The sequence below is a fragment of the Lagopus muta genome, chromosome 18, assembly GCF_023343835.1.
Source record: "Lagopus muta isolate bLagMut1 chromosome 18, bLagMut1 primary, whole genome shotgun sequence".
Classification (NCBI taxonomy): Eukaryota; Metazoa; Chordata; class Aves; order Galliformes; family Phasianidae; genus Lagopus; species Lagopus muta.
The window spans coordinates 2,681,706-2,703,057 of NC_064450.1; the positions used below are offsets into that span (position 1 = coordinate 2,681,706).

At 43.7% G+C, this 21,352-nt stretch overlaps 1 protein-coding gene across 1 annotated transcript in view; it reads right to left on the reverse strand.

Moving 5' to 3' along the window:
- Positions 1–15,186, reverse strand: part of LOC125702203 (protoheme IX farnesyltransferase, mitochondrial) — a 93,809-nt gene extending 78,623 nt beyond the window's left edge. Inside the window, exons 1-4 of the mRNA XM_048965158.1 lie at positions 15,066–15,186; positions 14,413–14,540; positions 13,034–13,337; positions 4,271–4,395 (exon numbers count right to left, since the gene is read on the reverse strand). Of these exons, the coding sequence (XP_048821115.1) occupies positions 4,271–4,395; positions 13,034–13,337; positions 14,413–14,540; positions 15,066–15,108 (600 nt within the window). The 5' untranslated portion in view covers positions 15,109–15,186. The remainder of the gene's footprint in view (positions 1–4,270; positions 4,396–13,033; positions 13,338–14,412; positions 14,541–15,065) is intronic.
- Between the last annotated feature and the right edge of the window lie 6,166 nt (positions 15,187–21,352).

A 21,352-nucleotide genomic window follows, 5' to 3' on the forward strand; every position in this document is an offset into this window, starting at 1 on the left:
ATTCTGAGAAACCAGGTTCTTGTTTTTTGCTGTCCAGCCTCAGCTCAGACATCCACCCCAGCCTGCTTCCTTTCCAAGGCGCTATCAGTCAAATCCAACCACATCATTTTATCTCTCAGTTACTAAATTCAAACCATTTTAAACATCCTGCTTTCATCTTTATAGCTCTCTCCCACTTTTTAACCATGCTGCAGTTACAGAAGAATGTACTTGACATATAAAACGCGCGTGTGATTCTTTTAACATTTTAATGCCATGTATTGTGCTGTAAACATCTCTTCATGTTTTATCTCTTTTCCCATAAATCAGAGGCTAGTATCTTAGAAGTCTCAAAAGTGACATGTTTTCTCCACAATATAAATGTAAGGCTCTACTCCTTGAAACTTGAGTCAGATTTCAAAAATCATCAAAAAAAGAACAACCCAGAGCTAAGAAACGGCAGCAGATTATCAGCTAACTTAATATTCTTCTCTCCCACTCCATTTCAATGACAGCAGGAGCATAATACACAAAAATACACAGGATGAGGTAAGCGTTCACCAGGCTATCACAAAACCAACGTCTTGATTGCTCTTTGTTGTCACTTCTGTGGAACAACGTTGAAGTGAAATACCCTCTTCTACATCTATAGCAGTACGTACCTGAAAGAGTCAGGAAAGCAGATATTTTTTTAAAAAGTGAAAAGCTAGGAATAATCATTTGTTTTACTCATGATTAACACGCAGCGTTTACTAGATTAAATCCCAAAACATAATTCCATTTCCTTACTATAACTGCAATTAAGAAGTCTGGTCTCTTATAATGGGATTTTCCAGTGCGTTTGCCTGGCTCCGTAGGGTTGCAATGAAAATGTGTCTCAAGCTATTCCTTGGTAAATAAATTAGTATTTTATTTCTTAAATTAAAACCACTGTATTATATAAATACCAGTGCTTTCAAAAAGAAAGAACACCAATAGGGAACACCTGTCCAAAATAATTTCCAGTTGCTTCTATGCTGGAAAAAAGAAAGATTGCGATTAAAAAAAAAAAAAAAAAGAAGGAAGAGGAGGAAAGCAGTTTGAGCAGGTGGGACTGAAACGTGGTGACATGTTGTAGTACAACAGCGAAGGGCTGAAGGATATAACACAGTGTTGTGTGATGTGGAAGAAAACTGGGGACCACTGGATTAGCATGCCACTAAAATGCTAGATGAGGTGAGACGTACGGCTCTGAAGTATTGTGATGGAGAGAAGTGAGGCAGAGGCAGAACTGCTGGGAGAGGACAAGAGAAACAAAACACCATCTTTCCCTCAGCACCTCCAGCAGGAATCAACTCCCACATCAGCTCCGTGCTCAAGACCCAACACTGATTCCAGGATAACCAAAGGATCCTCTGATATGCACCCAGATCACCAGAATGCATCGCAGCTTCTGCAAGCCCGTTTCACCCACTGTCCAATACGACTTACTGTATCAGAAACTACAGCCAGAAGTAATGGGTTGTGAAAGGAACTTGTATGTAAACGCATGCCTTTGGTTGATAACTACCCCAAACCAGACTTCTATTATTCTCCATTGTTACAGTGCCACCAACTCCCACCACTTCTTATTAGGACAGTGAAGGCGGGTTAAGGAGCTGCATTCCAGCTTTTGTGGTTAGACAAGAAAAGCGTTTAAGGAATGGCACACAGCAACCCTAAATCAAGAGGGAAGTGATAATTAAAAGATTATTTTAGAGTTTTTTTTTTTTAAAAGGAAAAACACCCACAAGCCATGACTTCTTGCTCTCTGTGCAGCCCCACTTCCCCCCCAGCAGTCCCCATGCATCCAACTCCAGCTCAGCCTGCAGGGCAGCCCCAGCTCCCATCACACCGCACCGATGTGGCGGAGAGAAAGCAAAAAGCAAAACAAAGCCCAGAACTGGAACGTTCATAAGTTTGGAACAGCGCATCCATGAGTACGATGGAATCTCTATTGCATTTCCACAGGATCAAGTTCTTCACATCCTGTCCTAAATCACGGGCAGGAATCTGACATAATCAACGCGCTGCCTTCCCACGGCATATCTGGGGACTGTAAATTGTGAATGCAGATTTATCAGGGAAATGAGGGGTGGGAAAGACGAGTTGCCCTTAAAGATGCACAGATTTATAGCAGTGAGGGAAGCGGAAAGACGGTTATCATATAAAGAGGTCCTTGAGGGACAGCGAGGAGCGGTGAGGGAAACATGAGTCATGAGCTGCCAGGGAAGGGGATGTGAGCTGGGAGCAATGGACAGAGCAAAGTAGCAATAAAAGGAAGTTCCAAGTCAAACGTGCTCCTTCCCAGAGGTCAAGACACATACCCCAGCTTACAGTATTTACTGAAAATTAAATTCCCGGCCCATTCAGACACAAACAGCACCAATAGCAACGTCAGGAAAGGGAAAATCATCGACTGAAAGGATCTATTGATAGACAAGGTCATAAACCACAGCTGCTTTCTTTTGCTTTGTTACCAACTCTGCTTTGTTTTCCTTAGTAAGAGTAGCTGCCTTCAAGGCCTGCCTAAAGAGCCAAGTAAGAGACTAAAAAAGGCAAGGGTGCAAATTTAAAACACTCAGCCCCAATTGTGCAAAAGTTTTACACTTCGAGAGGTTGCAATAAGCCTCCCTGCACAGAGCACACAGTTGGCCTCACAATGAGATGGCACTGAGTAAGTAGCAAATTATGGACCCAGCCACAAAACTATCACACTTCCACCTTTCCTTTCCCATCCCATTCCATATTACAGAGTGGGCTTCCTGATACAAATAACGTCAAGAGTTTGAAAAGCAAGAGGTTAAAAAGGCAAAACAACATCAGGCAATATATGGAAGCCAAAGAGAAGGAACACCAATTTTCTGTGCATGAATATTGTCTGTAGGAAGATGCATCTGAATCTCAAGAATGACACATTACACAAGAGCGTCTGAACAATGAACGATTCCCTTTTGAGTCCAGCAGTATCCAGGTCAAAAGGGAATGTAAATATGATAGTGAATATGACAGTAAATATTTCAGAAGATTGACAGGCCCAAAACAAAACTTTAAACATTGAAAAACCTGCAGAAAGGGAGAAAAGGTATCTCTGAAATTATACCAAAGCACTTCACCGTACAACAGCTTTTCTGTCCAGACCACCCTGTATGAAACATGCACGAATGCATCCTTCATAAAGCACAGTGCAACAGTCTAAAAATCATTTTTCAAGGGTACATAGGTGTTTTCATCTAAATATTTCCAGGGCAGTACAAAAATGCAGCACCTCTCCTATTTTGCAGAATGAACAGACACAAGGCTGGTGGCCCTCCCTAATTCTAAACTCTGACAAGCAGCACCACCTGCGCTTATCTGAGTCAGAACAAGAGGTGTATTACAAGAGCAACCCTAAAGAGCACGCAGGTGCCTTCACCTGAAATGTTATGAGGTTTAAGCATCAATGAGGCTAACCCATGAGGGGCATCTGCAGAAGGCAGCTCATAGCAAAGGCTACACACTCTGCTCCAGCACAGGAGTCCAGCACTCAAGCCCCCACGTGACTGCAGAACCCACAAAGCGCTAGCAAAGGTGTCACTGACAAATACGGCCTGCAAAAGAAATGTAACTCCACTCTGCACTAGTTCACTAGTTCAGCTTTCCTCTGGGGCTTCGGAGGAGCATAACAGCAACTCTGCTTCCCAGCTGGGCTGCACAAGAGCTGAGAGATGCCACGCATGAAAGGAAGCCAAGCAGTGACAGCTACAACACCTGCAGCATAACACAGCTACGCAAGGCTGAGACTTTCAATGTGTTTTAGAGATGCACAGGAGACACCCAGATTCCAAGCTATAATTCAATTTTCTGAACACAGGCACAAACCCCACCAACATCTCACTCAATGAACAAGCAGCTCCGAGCCTTCCTTCAGACAGATCCCACAAGGTCATGCAATGCAGCATCCAAGCCCATCAGTCTGGAGCCCTGCTGGCTATTCCGATACTCCAATTACACCATTCTTCCTGTGTCATTTGCAGTGATCCATGCACGGTATTATCAAGATAAACATTGTTATTGGGAGGCTTAAAACCTCATCAACTCAATTCTGAATAAACACACCGTGCCTAGCAACTCCACTTGAATTCACAGACACGTCGCCCTTTCGTGGTGTCAGTTTTAACAGCCCAGGGCTGGGGCTGCAGCTGAAGGCACAGCACACCCTGCCATTCACTCCCACCAGGCAGCACTCCCAAAGCTGGGACACAGCAGCTCACAGAGGGGCCGAGGCACTGACCTGATTGATGGAGTTGGCAGCGCAGGAAGCCAGGCCAGTTCCCAGAGAGGCGAGCAGGAAACAAGGCAGGTCAAACGGGACAGGGGCCATGGCGAAGCCAGCAGACGTCGTGCTTACCACCAGAGCTGCAACACAAGCAAGAGCATGGTTCAGGGCACCAACAAGAAACCATCTCCTTTATGCACACCACTACTGTTAAGGTGTTTATGTCCTGAAAGAATCCCAGCACAGATTCACTTTTTGCTTGTTTTTGGATCGAAGTAGCTCCAAGAACAAAGCACTGTGAACACCAATGCTGCTTAGCTAAGGCAAAGATGGGAGGGAGAACAGTCAGCAATGACACGAGAAACCCAGACCCATCAGCATATAATTAGAAGTGAGAATAAAACCACTGTTCTTTTTGTTGTATGGATTGATATAGGATTGCATTGCCTCATATAACACACGTGGTATGTTTCTTCCCAGTAGCCCACGTACCATTATAAAGTCTAACAGTAAGGAAAACTGCAAGCTGAGATGCATTTTATATCAAATTATAGAAGTGACTTAAGCAGAGCACAAAACCAAAAAGTGTACAGGGATATGTAAACAACACCTGGTGCACTCAGTAACCTCGCTGCAGGAGCATTTGCTCTGCTGTTTCCATGGGACATGCCCACCTCAGGCACAAGGTACAACCACATCACCACATAGTTAGCAACACTTAAAGAAGTCCAAATTCCAGTGGATTAACAGAAATCCAGATCAGTTTTGTCATCCAAAATTATAACTTCAGCATAACTGCAAATCACATCTTTAAAGTTACCCAGGTTTCAGTCCTAATACTGCAATCACCTAAATAATAGGTCATACAAAACTTGCATTTGGCAAGAAATGCTACAAAATGAAAAACTTCTTGTACTATAAAAGCCAGCACTTACTGAATTCCTTGCTTATGACCTCAAAACTTACAATCAAAAATTAATGCAGTTATTAAACAAAGCAGTTAAAAAACATTTTGCGTGTAACTATGTTCCAGTCCTCAAATTAAAGGTATGCATTAAGGAATCCAAATGTTCTCATCTTCCCAATTCTTACAAAGCCTCCTATTTATCCATAGTTAAGTGACAAATAAATAACCTTTGCTGACTGAAAATGCTGGGATTACTGCTGAGTAGTGTTACTTGAGATGAAAACGTAAATGACACGGCAGGGATCTGTCAGCAAGGATGTACATGCAAAGCACTGCTTCCCAGAACTGTGCCTACATAAGAATATTAGGATTTAATCATAAAGCGACACTGAAGATGACTTGCTGCTCATCAAAACTTTCCTCCAACTATTAAAATCCATCAGCAGTCGAATATTATGATAATAATGTATCTAATATTGGTATAAACACGACTTAGCCTCGTGACGGACTCACAGGATGGCTGTTACACAAGCTGTCTGCAAGTGCAAGGCTTACAAGAAGCAAAGCCCACGGCTTCGCCTCCCCACACCTGGCTCTCCCCTCTGCTCCTTTCAGCTGCTCCTAAGCCACCACGAACCTGTGATGAAGCCTCATCCCTCTGAGCAGCTGTGAAATCACAGAAGAGCCTGTAATCCCCAGGCAGACTAACAGACATACAGGACTGTTGTTTCTGAGTGCTGCACCCCAATTCTTCAGGAGTCAGAGGCACAGCATCCTGCTTCCACAGCTTCTAAACTCCCATCCTTCATAGCAGAGAATACAAGAAAATATTAAACTCATTGGTTTACAACCAATTTTAAAAAAAATACACCCAAAAGAGAAAACAGTGGCATTTGTATTGCTAAGAGTGATTGCATTCATCTTTTGGCATAATAAATCACCCTTCCACTTCTAGACAAGAATTTAATTAAAACTTATCTTACAGAGCACTTTACACCAATTTATTATGGGAAAACACCAACTCATTTACTGAAGAGGAAAGGTGGAGCAGATTGGCAAACAGTCAGCGTAACATTTCCATACACTGACCTCACAGAGATCCTCACACAGCACAGCTACAGTGCTAATTAAAGTCCCAATTGATTTCTCCAGATTAATTTCAGCCCGTCATTTCAGAGCAACTTATCGGGATCCTGTTACAAAGAGGCTGCAGCACATCTTCACACACAGGTACTTTGGCTGGCCAGGGCTGTGCTCTGCACACAAGACTTGCTGCTTGCCTCATTGCCCTGCAGTTCGAATGCAACACATTGAGAGCAAATAAGAAAACGTCCCTTTGCATGGAGAAGTTTATTTTCCTTTACTGTAGAAGCAATAATTTACTCTTCTACTTTCTTGGTGGAGGAAAAGTATATTTAACTGAGATCACATCAAGGGAATGAGGTCATTGACTGTTTGTTTTTTAATCTCTGTTAGTTTAGTGCTTTAGGGACCAAATTAACTTCACCTTATTATAGAATAGCTGAAATCGATCCTTTCAAGATTTGTTGATGAGAGCTGGCATTATCTTCAAAAAGAAGCCAGGATTTAAACTTATGATCTCAACCTAAAGCTAACTTTACATCTTTTAAACATCTTCACCAGCAATTAACAAGGCACATTTGTCTACAACTTCAATTTAAATGAAAACAAAAATGCTAATGCACTGGTGCAAAAAAAAAGTGAATAATGGTGTTTCCAGCAATAACACATTCAAAAGGTCTACAGTGAACTGTATTCCTTGCATTCCTTTTCAGTTTCATTGTAGTGTAATCTGCCTTTATAACTCTGTATTTATAGCACGCAAATCACTGCACTGTATTTTGTTCACCTCCTATTAAAAAGTAGCCAAGCCAAAATAAATGGGTAAGAAAACCAAAGCAAACCAATTCAGCTTTAGATTTCCCTTCTGTCCCTGCACTGATGACACACCAGCACACATGGAAGAACAAAAGCAAAAGGATTTCTATTTTAAGACACAATTCCCTTGTTCTATCACAAGAGTTTAGGTACTCCTATAAGGGACACTGCCTGTAAGGGAGCACCTCTCAAGAGCTGGTGGAATTCCTCAAGTGTCACACACTGCTTTCAGGGAAGCTAAAGGCAGAAGGAGGCCCATCTACGTTTTGTGCAGACCCACACACTACAGACAGCCCAACTCTTGAGGCAAACAAATGTGGGACACTCATTTGAAACAAATCATCTCGTATAAAATTCAGGTGCAGTACCACAAGGCAAACAGCAATCAGCTCTCACTGTTGAGCAACTTTAAAATGCATGGAAAAACTGCAATAATAGTTTATTTTTCTTTCTTTAGTTTTCTTGGTAGTAACTGCCAGTAAAATATCACTATCAAGCTTTGTTTCTTTGATAGGATAATAGTTACTGCTTTAATAACCAGAGAATGAGAACTACTGTGACAGGACTGTAAGATACATTTAGGACCAAAAACAGACTTATAACAATCAATACAAGGAACACCGATAAATCTTTCTCAATGTTTCTGGCTGTATTAAAGCCACAATTTAAAGAATTTTGCTCTCAGTTGAAGCAGAAACATTCTGGAACTCTACTAAAGCAAATTTATTTTTTATTTTTTTGCTAGGGCAGCTGCAAGCAGACTTTCAGCCCATGCACACACAGACACCTTATTTAGTCATCAATGCTCCAGCACTTGGCAGCCCAGCAGCTCGGCTGAGAAGCTCAGAATCATTATGCAAAGCTGGATAACCATCATCTTCATTTTGCAGATAGGTGACGGATGCAGGGATGAAGCAGGGTGTCAATGAGCACAGCGCCAGGCAGGAGCACACATCCCCATTCCTCATTTCCACTTCAGTGTCTGTGCCAGAGGATCACTACTACTATACAGACAGATCCACACATAAGCAATGCATCTAATAAGCTCTGGTTGTTTCCTAGTAAATAAAATAGGATTGTTCTCTTAAAAACGGATGTAAAAAAGGATTGAGAACAAGAGCACAGATTCTTCCAACTCTCTTTTCACAAGGAATTCTGGCCCCTGATTTGGGAACATCCAGATCTTCCTTCCTGAGGAAGGAGCTACCAACGATTAGATAGCAGCAGAACAACCCATAAATCTCTGCCTTAAAAACAAACACCAAACAAATCCGTGGGCTTCCTCGGAGCACTGATTCCACCAGCCCTGGAGTCAGCTCTTAGCACACATAGCACCCAGGCAAGGACAAAGCACAACAGGTTCCATTCTGATCTGAGGTAAACCCTGGAACGACTCTATTAAAGATGACAAATGACTCCAGAATTACCAAGGTATGAGCACCCCAAGGCTTGCCTTTTTGAACTCTCTCCTGAGGTATAGATCATCGTTCTTGTGTAACATGAATAGGATCGTGGGTTGAACTCCCTGAGACAACCAAACATCTCACATCCTCAGTCAGAGCAATGCAGCAAAACAAACTTTAGAGAGTCTCTAGATTCCTTGGTGTTTGCAGAAATAGCAACGTACTTAAATGGAAGCAAAAGAGGGCTTCTGTTACATCCGCCAAGAAGCTTTTCAGCAGAAAGGACAGGGGCAAAGCTGGTTATTATCCAGCCCTGGGTGGTTTTTAGAACAGAACAACATGAAGTCAGGAACGATACACCTGAAGTTGGTCCTGCCCTGGGAAATACTAGCTTAAGTGGCCTCCTGAAGTCATTCGGAGGCCTCTGTACTCACGGATGCTGGGCACACAGAACCAAAGCAAGCAACCCAGCCTAGAAGCCAGTCAGCGAGATATGAAACAAGGCTTCTGTAATCAGAATAGAAGCGTTCATCATATGTTAACAGATTAACTGTTAACGTGTATTTTGGGGAAAAAAACTACCAAGTTTCTAAAATGGGTTTGAAGAGTTAGGAAATAGAAGAGCTTTGCAATGCGATACTATAAAATCTGAAAACTTCAGGAGGAAGGACTCTGGGTAAAAAGCAAGCAGTTAATCCATAAATGTGTATAACAGCCACTAGATGCAAATGTATGTGTTTTAGGAGGTGAAATGTTCACTGTATATTAAAATACGGGATAAAGGTAATTAAACAACTGAAACATAGGAGTATTAGGATGTATTTACCAAGAACTGCAGGTTGGTATCACAGTAGCCACATGAGAAGCAAGAGCCAGGACTCAACAATCCCAGGCACAGCCCAAAAGAAGCTAAAGACAGCCCCACAATGAGCTTGCAATGTAGATAAAAACACCACAGCTGTTCAGAAACCAGCTATTTCGTTTACAACTGACTGATGATACACACCCTCTCCTCAGAGCTGCACTACACAACATACTGTAATGCCAACCACTCATCATCACCAGGAGAGCAAAGTGCAAGGCAGCCCTTAGTGCAGGAGCAACAACGAGGTTCACAAGGCACAGCTCACTAAGGAGGGCACTCCATGCTCTGTGCCTTCGTCACACTTCCCTCACATTCAAAATTGAAGTTTAGCTTCCCTGCACAGCTCACTTCAGCTTTCATCTGCAACCACAGGGGAAAACACTACATGAAGTTTAAGGGGATGAGTGAGCCTGAAATTCTTAACGTGTTCACATTATGAATGATGAGTATTACTGCAGTGCCACATTTCTTTCTACTTTTCTCAGCTCCGTGTGAACTTTGTGATAAAGCTGAGAACAATTACATTTATAATTCTGAACACTTATCAGGCAGATGCATTCACTTCTCAAGTGCCAGGATGGTAAGAGACAGCTGTTCAGCCAGCACAGAATGCAAGGATGGGAGAGGATGGAAACCAAACCCAAGAAGGTAGATTACACAACAAGTAATTAAAAGTCCCCTAATCATTTCTTACGGCAAAGGAATACAAACAAAAAAATCTTCCTCTGTTGGGAAGGCAGTTCCTAATGGCAGAATCCTACGAACTCTAGTTTACATGAGGCAGGAGGGTATGGTAATAACTAAGCTCATTTCCTTTCAAAGGTGAATTACAGTTCAGAACACAAACAAACACGCTCTTTACTTCAGCAGCGGGAAAAGATGGGGGCACAAGGAAGTCCCATTTCAGCATGATGCAGTTTGCTTTTTTGTTATTTCATACTCTAAAGAGTATAAATAAAGAGCCCGCCAAAAACAACACACGGGATATGAGATCTATCAGAGCTCCATGGCGAAGGGAACTGGGTTGTGTGCCATTTGCAAAAATAAAAGTGACCTCAGAGGATCTATTTTCTTCTTTAATAAAAGGAACAAATAAACCAAAGACCGCTGCCACCAGACTCTGCACGGAACATGGATCTGCCCGCATGATAACACAACTCAGATAAAGAACTAAAACCATTTCTAGCTTCACACGTTACACCCAATATTGTTCCTTCTTGCCTCCCACGCTATCCTACAGCCCAAAGGACCAACAGAACTCTTCTCCTACAAACCCCTCTTCATCCAAATTCATTTCATGCTCCCCAATTTCTATGAAGTCTCCCTGCAAATACACAAAGATCACAGCATAAAGAGAGATTAACTTTTTCTTCTATCTTTATACCTTCTTCACAGCTGCAAAGCTCATCCCCTCGGCTCCCTCACACATCTGAAGACAACAGATTTTCACCAAATGAAATTCTGTAACCTTCAGCTTCCCCAGTTTTCCACACTTTAACACCACACCACACTTTAACTCAGACCAGCATTCTGTTTCCTGCAACGTTGTCTTCAGCATTTAAACAAGAACTACTAGAATCTGTACTGAAGTTTGATAGCAACAGTGAGGTTACATAAAGAGTCCAGAAAAAAAGATATTCTTTCACCTAAAGGCAGTTGTTGAAACTCCAGCTCTGAGAAGCACCCCTGTGACAAAGAGCTTCCCCCTAAGGAATAGCAGCAAGTTTAAGAATGTATGTTTTAAGCATTTAAAACAAGAGCTGGTTTTTCATCTCATCCTAAGCCCCCATATAAATCAAATGCTCTATCACAGAATTCTACCTTTTTATTCTGGATTATTGAGGATCAATTTTTTTTTTATTAAGTTTAATCCTACTTCAATAACTAGCACAGGCTTCAAGCTCACATAAAACAGTCACTTGAACAAAATCACCACGTTGAAAAGATGCCAAGAGCTAATTGTTCATGAAGCACTTATGTATTATCTGTGGTAAGCACTACAAAAACAAAACACTGCTAAAAATTTAACAGCACAGTAGGGAGAAGACAGACCAGTATCACACTGTAACACGATGGAAAGTACAGCAATGACAGCAAAACAGCAAGGCCCTAGGCTGCAGCAAGTGGGGACTTGCTCAAATGCAGCAGCTGTGGGCACAGAAATAAAAGAAAGAAGCTGCTTACCCTTGGAAGGCCTCGGGTACAGAGAGATCTCCAACAAGACCCCCTTGCCTGCATTGTTAACCATTAAATGAGGTCTGGGAAGGGCTGCATCCTGGTTCCACCCCTTCCAGTCACTCAGCTGCATTGCACACACCTGAGCTCCCCTGGGTTGGCCCTGCCTTCCCCCCAGGTGCTCAATCACTGCTTCAAGCTGTGACTTAGGATTTCCACTTAGACATGCAGAAAGAAGAGGCAATAATTTTGACTGCACATCACAAAGCTGTTGCAAACCCTGAAGTGCGATAATCCTGAGAATTGATGAATGTGTCATTAGGAGTTTTGTATGCCTAAATCTGAAATCACCAAGGCTATTAATAAAGTTTAGTGAAGTCCAAAAGGTGAGATGTCTCACCAACGCTGAGAAATAGAAGGCTTCCTCAGCAGAGGAAAATTTAAATAGCCATTGTACACTGTGTGTGATCAGTACAATTTCACCATGGGAAACAAAGAGTGAAAACACAGCAGAACAAAAATGTTCAGAAAGTAAACTGAATTCAGGATTTTTGTTATAACAAACCGTTACGGCAAAGAATAACAGCTTTATTATCAAGAATCTATTTCATTCTCTGGAAACAGCACCACAGTAGGGACTTAAGAATATTTCTGTTCTTGGCCCTGATAGAGACAAAACGTAAGGCTTTGGTCAGATCATTACCTTCCCCTACATATAACACTGGCACTTTGCAAAGAAATCATTTATAGCTATTGTGTATTGCTATTGGAATAAATAGACGTAGCTAGGCTACAAGGCAATTGCTAAAACTGCTGCTTTGAAGGTACAATTCCATTATGGACTACACAGGTAAGTTCTGCATTATTTCAGAAAACATACCTGATCACACCCAAATGTTTTCCTTTATAAACTATAAAATTACTCAAATTGTCTTTTCTTCGTACTGTTAATATGACATGATGCCATAAATATTTAGCTGTACTAAAACAGAAGGTAAGTAAAAAGAACAGAAGGATGGTAAACTTAAGAAAAGAATCACAGAATCACAGAACTGTAGGGCTTGGAAGGGACCTCCAGAGATCATCGAGTCCAACCCTCTGCCAAAGCAGGTTCCCTACACCAGGTCGCACAGGTCGGCATCCAGGCAGGTCTTGAACATCTCCAGAGAAGGAGACTCCACCACCTCCCTGGGCAGCCTGTTCCAGAAGCCTTATCTTAATGCAGTGCTTATAAAATCACTTCCTAATCCAGTATTACCTTATTTTCTTTTTTTAATCAACATTCGCCTATGATCCCAAAAAGCTAGCTGATGATATAATGCAAGCTCCTCCTCAATGTAAATAAATTGAATGGGCAAAGAAATACTTGCTCTAAATTATTTTTCCCTGCACATATTTGATGGGATTCAGGTACTTTGTGTCATCCAAGTGGAAATTACCATAGAAAAACATACACAGTACCATTAACATGGCAGAGAACTCCAAATACCAAAGAGGATGGACAGAAGTGAAAAAATAACCAGTAGTACCTGTTAGCTTAATTTTGGACAAACGTGCCAGAATTCCTGGCAGATCATCCAGCCGTAGCTTCATTTCTCTCCATTGCCTTTCTTCTTTGGATTCTGCTGTTAGTGGCGTGGCTGGGTCTCCAATTTCTGCAGCTGCCTTAATTTCTCTCAACTCAGACAAAGGTTGATGAACAGGTGAAATTGGCGTAATCTGGTGTATGACCTTTCTTTCTTGATCCAGTTGACTCTCACGGAATGGAGACACAACTGAATCTGACTTCGGTTTCGCTCGCTGGCTGAGGTCTTTGTTGTACTGTGTTACATACTAGACAGAATGATAAATTTTAACATGATTAATTAAGATATTTTTGTCAACTTCACATTGTTATCATCACCGATATTACTGCTAGATTATTCTTCCTGATGATAATTACTTCCTATGATGACATGACTGAGTTAGCCTGAATTTCACACCTATTTTGTGGACAAAAAAAAGTTCCTTAGGTTGGACAACATACAAAAAAGGCATCTTTCCATTGCACAACTATCTCAATGACATTTACCTAACCTCGAAGAACTGCTTCTAAACAAACTCCCTTTTTCCTTCTGCTTTCAACAGCAAATTTTTCTTAACGTATTTTTAAAACCATCAGAGATTTATGAATGATTAATTCAGGTATATGCAAAGAAGTACACGTAGGTTTGTTATAACCCCAGCCCCCCAAAATAAGTACTCAACTTTCTTCATCTTCATAAGAAATGAATGATTGTCTTAACAGAATTTTAACAAATAAGAAATTAATTCAATTTCTCTGCTCAGCCCTCGTGAGGCCCCATCTGCAGTACTGTGTCCAGGTCTTGGGGCCCCCAGTACAGGAAAGACAGAGAGCTGTTGGAGAGGGTCCAAAGGAGAGCCACAAAGATGATCAGAGGGTTGGAGCACCTCCCCTACGAGGACAGGCTGAGGGAGCTGGGCTTGTTCAGCCTGGAGAAGAGAAGGCTGCGGGGTGAGCTCACTGCAGCCTTCCAAGACCTAAAGGGAGCCTACAAACAGGAGGGGAGTCAACTCTTTACAAGGGTAGATAACAGCAGGACAAGGGGAAATGGTTTTAAGTTGAAGGAGGGAAGACTTAGGTTGGATGTCAGGGGGAAGTTCTTTCCTATGAGAGTGGTAAGATGCTGGAACAGCTGCCCAGAGAGGCTGTGGATGCTGTATCCTTGGAGGCATTCAAGGCCAGGTTGGATGGGGAGCTGGGCAGCCTGGTCTAGTACAAAATGTGGAGGTTGATGGCCCTGCCTGTGGCAGGCGGTGTGGAGATTGATGATCCTTGAGGTTCCTTCTGACCCAAGCCCATTCTATGATACTATGATACTTAAAGAATAAGAAATATATGACTTACCATTCGTCTGAGAAAGTTAAAGTACTGAAATGTAATCAGTCTGTCACTAGGTGCTCGGCACAGGTGCACAAACTGGCAGGGGACTTGCCGGATTCCTGCTTTCTTCAAGTGCCAGACAAATATCCCTACTGAAAGAAATGAAGAGAACATTAGGTTTCAGTTTCTCCTCTTACCTCTAACTCAGCTTGCAGCACGTCATTCGATGGGACACTGCACCACAAGAAATGGGAACCAGGCCACTGGGACAGGAGAGATGCATGTGAGGAGTCCCGACAGGTGAGCTAAAAGCACAGGGCATGGGGCTTTACTTTCAAGTTTACCCACCCCACCCCAACACGCACTGCTAAACTTGTCTTCCTCCTCCTGCACTCCACAACCATCTCAAACACGAGCAGCGTTCAAAGAAAGCAGCAGGCACAAGGCAGGACGCTGACAACGAGACCTGTGCCCTGTACGTTAGTAGCCTGCGTTTAACTTCACAGAGATGAGAACGGGCTCACACAGGAAAGCTACGCAGTGACACGACCCCGAAGGGCAGAATCAGCCCCGGCCGCTCCGCATTGAGACACCTCACAGGAGCCGGGGAGCACACACCGACCAACTGCCCCCGAGCCACCACATCACCGGCCCCAGCTCTGCCCTCCCCGAGGTACCTGCCAGCGCCTGGGGCGAGCTGCAGCAGCGGGCAGCACTCATGACCGCGCGCTGCTCCCGCCGCCCTCTCCTCTCACCGCCTGGGCGCCGCCATGTTGCCCGCTCTGACCTCTAAATGACTTCCGGGTCGGCACTTCCGGTGTGTGTGGAGGGGGGAATCGTGTCATACGTGGGAAAAGAACCACCAGAGTGAGGTGCAGTAAAAATAAAGGTGAATCGCAGCTGGGCTGCTGAGCGCGTTCTTGTTCACAACATCACCCGAGTGTTTAAAACGGACATCCAAAACACGCTGGTATTCAGCTGCTGAAGACGTTTGGGGGAGTTGAAATCAGCTGCGTGTTGCAGGAGGTCACGTTTCAGGTCGCGTTTCAGGGGCTGCTGCTCCCCAGCGCAGTCTGCTTTGCCTTGCCTTGCAGCAGAGCTGATCCTTGCTGGATCCGCTGAGCAGACTCAGCTTGCTGACCTCAAGAGGAAAACACTCATTTTGCTGTTTGAGCCCCCCAGGGCAGGTCCGACCGGCTGAAAGCTGGTGCAAGGCACGCGGAAGCATCCTCCGCTGCAGTCTGACCAGAAGGAGAGGAGAACAGCTCGGACTGCTCAAGCTGTAAAGCATAATCGCACCCCCAGACAGCTTTAAAATGTTTTCTCTTAAGAGTTCAAGCTCAGGGGATGTGGGCAATAAGTCACTGAAATGTTTAAGAAAATGGTTCTCAATATTTTAACATGGAAATCTGCCTCAGAACTGTCTTCCCCCCAGGCTTTCATTTCTTTATAGTGTTTAAATTCATGCAAAAGTCATCTTAAATCATTATTAGGAAGATAAAATGAAAACACTCACTCTAATTCACCAAGAATATCCTACTTGGAAGCATTTATTTCCACTTCTAATCTATTTGGGGAGCTGGGGAGAAATTAGGACTTCACATTTCTTACAATTAATATCCTGTTTTACTCTGAGTTCTCATCACTCAGCATATATCACTTCGCAGCTCCTGTTTGCATCTCAAGTTTTTGTAACTTTCAGAGATTTGGTCTCAAGTTAAATTTACACCTGCGAAAACAAAATAAGCACCACGTAGCAAACACACACAATGGCTACATAGAGGGCTGGGATGGCTGGTTGGTTTTGGGGCAGTTCGGGTCACGGAGGAAAAGGTTGAAGTAGGCAAGGGTTCTGTGTCAGGGCTGAGATTTAAGGTTTAATGATTTTCATTGCCTTTCACTTGGGCAATAAATTGCACCCCTGTAGAGAGGGGGTAAAACACTACTTTCCTAATTAAGAAGAATGTTATCCGTGGGCCTCAAGGCAGAGAAATACCTCCTTATGAAACGATAACGATGATTTAAGGAACTCTGAATGTCACATACCCGTTTGGGTTTAACCACTAAAGCTAATCGTAGGGAAAAAAAAATAATAAGATTTTTAGTGAACACAAGTATCCAAATGCCAGAGCTGTATTTCAGCCTAAAGACTCTGCACAAGCTTTGGGTCTTGTTAGCAAGAGTTTGGGTCTTAAATTCTGCAGTCTGCCCCCACGAAATACTGAATGCTTCAGAAAGCACCAGGCACTGTGATTGTTAGAAAGCACAGACGGCCTTTCCAGCACCCACACTGGGCTCACTTTGTCCCACAGTCTCATCCCCCAGTAGCAGTGCTGCAGGATGACCGGAAGGCTGCAGGAGGAGAACCTGCCTCAGCTCAGTGCTCCAGGGCGAGCTTTGGTTGGTGCAGTGATTCCCGAGGTGTCTCTGACTTTTTTTTTGGCTAGTTGCTAAGATTGCTTTGAATCTACTGCTGCTTCTACGAGGTTATAAAATCAACACTGCACCTACAAGTCCGTTTTCGGGGTGATGCACGGGGTGTTTAACCACGCGACTCTCATTAATGTTAATTATGGAGCACATATTAACAGCATTATACGATCCTTTTTCCTATTAGCGCTATCATAAATCTGATTGGTGGGGCTTAATTAGATCTCGGCAGCAAAATGCAATAGTTTGATATACAAAAGGGCAAATTCATGGAGACAGCGTACTATTATTATACCCTAATCTCAAAATCTCTCCTTCTCTTTCTCATAACACCAACAAGGCTTCTTGTGAGATTGATTTGTTGTCAGAAATTGATTTAAGGACCAACTGTAAAAATATTATATTTTCCTTGCTTCATAGAATGCAGCATTGATGTTAGAGCTCCACAGAGACTCGATGTACTTTCAGATAGGGAACTTTAAAAGCCAAGTGCAAAATAAATAAGATGGCATCCTGCTGTTATTGTGGTAACCTTTACAGATCATTTCAGAGCTGTGGCTGTTGTGGAGTTCAGTAATACACCATGTGGGAAGCCGTAGCTTAGTGCAGTTCCACCCCCATGAGCTTGAGCCCCACTGAATTTGGTTTTTTGGGGTCCAGTTGCACTACATAACATAAGAAATGGTACACAAAATGCACTAAAATATATTAGGAACACAGAAATGAAGGATAAGAAGAACTCATGCAGAGCTGAAGGCCAATCCCAGAGCTTTGGTGTAGCTGAAGCTTCCAAGAGCAAGTGAAAGAGTCAGCCTGGTAGATGAGGGCTCAGTAGTCTTTCCTAACAGGTGTGCCAGACTGGTTTCTTTCCCGAAGTAGAGTTCAAATATACCATAGGAAATCAGCAGCTCAGAACTGCTGCCTCTTCCCAGCTGTCCAAGGTGGCCTCGTGCTGACCCTGTGGTATGCTGATTTTGGCAAGCCCTGCGTAGCCTGCTCACCACCTGCAATGGACTATGAGCTGTAATAGCTTCCTCTAAGGAAAAAAACTTCCAGCCTTTCCTTAGGTAGAGCTTTGCCGAGTGGTGTAAATTCAGCTGTGATACAATTTGGAGTTGACATCGAGTCTGGTGCAAAGGAGTGGGTAATGGGAAGTAAGCAGCGAGGTGAATGGGGACGAACTGTGCTGAGGGAAATACTCCTTAAGACACAGTGAGACCTACAGAACATTGAGTAGTTCCACAGGAAGAGCCTGCAAAGATCGTCCGACTGCCTGAACTCCTCAGGCTAACCGAAAGTTGAAGTATATTATTAAGATTTTATCCAAAAGGGGATGGGAACAGGGATGGGGATCATCGACCCTGCCCACAGCAAGGGGTTTGAAACTAGATGATCTCTGAGGTTCTTTTCAACCCAGGCCATTACATGATTCTATCTATTATATGATCAACCACCTCTTTAGGAAGCCTGGCCCGGTGTCTGACAACCCTCACAGTGAAGAACTTCTTCCTAACATCCAGTCTGACTTTCCCTCATGTTTCTTCATTGACTTCTGCAGCAAAAACAAGCCACGTGTTCACACAGGAGCTGCACGGCGCCCTGCAGTCCCCCATCGTGTCAGGCATCCCTTCTTAACTCACCCAAACATTGCCGTTTCTGACAAGCAGTGATACCCCTTATCCCTTAAAAGTTCTCAGCCAGCATCAACAATGGGTTTTTCCAGCAACTCTTTGCCCGGAAAATGACACTCTAAAGTAAAGAACCTGTGTCCTGTGCTCTTTCAGCTGAGAATTGCAGCCTGAATATCTCGAGACCCTGTTTCTTTTCTTTTTTTCCCATACCTCCTTTCAGAGGTCTTTTTTTTTCCTGGAAAATCTATGTGAAATTCCCAAGCTGCCCACGACTCAGAAGATCTAATAAAAATAAGATTTATTAAGAGCAGAGGGAGGAAATCAGATTAAAACTAAAGAAACAGCTTGCATAACTGATCTCTTATACTCAGCAAATGCTCAGGAAGTGCTCGGTGCACACATTAACTGTTTTGTGGAAGGCCTTTCCAGCCTGACAGCCAAATGGAGCGAGCACACAGTCTGCAGTGTGTCCCCTTTGCAGATACGGCCATCAGCTGCACAAAGCCCATCAGCATGTGCTCGCAGCTTTTCAGCCCCAAATGCTTTTGCCACCTCACAATTCCCTCATCCTTGTAGCCGTGCAGGAGGGGCAGCTCCTGGCCGTGGGTCCCATGCACGCTATGTGCACAGCACCAGGACTCCCAGCCCCACAGCTCAGTGTTCTCATCACAACCAGTGTCTCTGCTTCTGCCTACCACCAGCTCTTGTTGTGAGTGATGCAGTGCTGTGCCTCATCAGTGTACGCTCTGAGATGTTCAGGATTTCTGCCTCTTGTCCATCTGCCCATCACTCTTTTCTTCTCACACCAAGCCGTGCTTTGCTCTCCCATTCATCCCATTACATTACAGCTTCTACTTTGGCAAGGTTTAGACCCCTGCCTGCAGCACCCACATTGCAAGACTCCGTTTCTGACTCATTTTTTTTCTCCTGGCAGCATTTTTGCCCAGGTAGGCAGCACTCTGGCAGCAGTGCTCGTGTTCAGGGATACAGCAGCACCCATCTGCCTGCCATCCCGCCGTGGAGGCTGGCTGAGCTTATTAACTCCATGTGCCAAGTGCCAGGAAACAGCTTCAGCTTCATCCTCATTCCAAACGATGCCCAAACAGTCCTAATTCAGTCACAGTGGGCTCCAGCTTCTGGAAGCAGTTCTTATGATTTACTGTTCGCATTTGGTTGCTATTGCATCTGTTCCTCAAAATAAGATTTTTGCACTGATGGGCTCCACCAGTCCCATTAACCAGGCATTTCTCTACTTATCCACTGTCAAGCCCAAGCAGCACATCTTTCACTTCTGCTTCCACTGGTGTAAATTCTCCACTTACGGCTTCTTACGCCTCCTGGAAAACATCTCACTTAGATGGGCTGCTACTTCAGTATAACCTTCATGGCTTTTGCTGGCTATTTTTCCTGTTCTTTCTCCAAAATGAGAGGGAGCAAATGGATTTCATTTTACATCTCAACACGCACCCCATTCTCTACTGCTTCTTGGATGCAGTCTTGCTCCACGTTTGTTGCCACCTTATCCAGATGAGAAGGGATGCTTGGGCCAGGAAAGTCAGGAGATGGGCCACCATGAGATGAGCTTTGCTTTGCGAAATGTTCCACGCTGTAGCAGCAGCTGTGAACCCTTTTTTCTACACCTGCAGGAGTCTGCATGGCCAACTCTTCCTCACTGCACAGCAGAACAGCACGATTGTCCTAAAGCACCTTTGCCTAAACCTTCCCACCAGTGTGTGGGTCCTGCAGGCATCTGCCATTCCCAAGGCAGGGAGGGATGATTTGTGCTGTCTGAATTACTGCCCAACCCAGCGTGTGAGAAAGCAGCAAAACCACACCAGGATATTTACACATTATGTTTGATAATTATATGTCATTTGTGGATTCTGGACTTTTAAATAAACTCAGCCAAACTTCAGCTGGGATTTCTGCACATCTTTATGTTCCATCTAAAAACTTAAGCCCTGATCCAGCTTTTACTGATACCAATCAATAAATGCTTTTGATGACATTAAACACAAGCTGGATTAGATCCACTTGCTAACACTCAAGCATCCCTAACGAACTGCGTGCTGCATCACTGGGGCTGAAGCTGCCCTGCACCTCGTGCCTGCCCACACTGGGCTTTTAGCATTTTGTAGAACGTGTCCATAGCTTGAACACTGGTAACATCAGCACAGCTTGATCAGTACCTCGTGTTATTTGGCTCACCGACTTCACAGCTTTCCAGCAAATTTCCCGTTCTGCATGACTTCCTTCTGCCCTGTACTATTCCAAGCCTTTATGTAAGAAGCATTGCAAGCCACTTAACACTAGTTTGTTTGGACAGTTGTTCTGCAGCAGAATTTGTTGGATTCAGCAAAAATGCCTTCTGCTGTCATAGCAGCACCAAACACATGAGTGCAAATGACTGACTTGCAAGGGTAACAGCACTCCTGAGCCTTGTAATTATGCACAGTGCTGCTATTATATAATTGATCTGGGGATTTCATAAATTATTCTTTTTATAGTTTCTGAGAACACCCTAAGTCAGGTTAGGGAGAGGTTTAATGGTGGCAGAAGGGTACCTGATGGCTGTGTGTCTGACTGGAAGGGCTTTATGCCCACCTCAAACCAGCACAGACAATCACAGTCTTGGCAATGGATGCACTGGGGCGTAGGGCAGCAGTATTTCCTCACAGGGATTCTCCTTCATACCCCTCAATGTCAGCACAGCCCATCCTGGTGCTGGGCCAGGTGAGTCTCTCCCAGGAGCAGAGTGAGAAACTCCAGCATTTCCCCTCACTGTGGAGGGTTTGTATTTTTATCTTTTATTTTCTCTAAATTTGTGCACAAATGGGTTCAGTTTCCAAGGACATCATGTCACGAAGGAGAACCACACCATGAGAAGCTGGGGATGCAAGAAG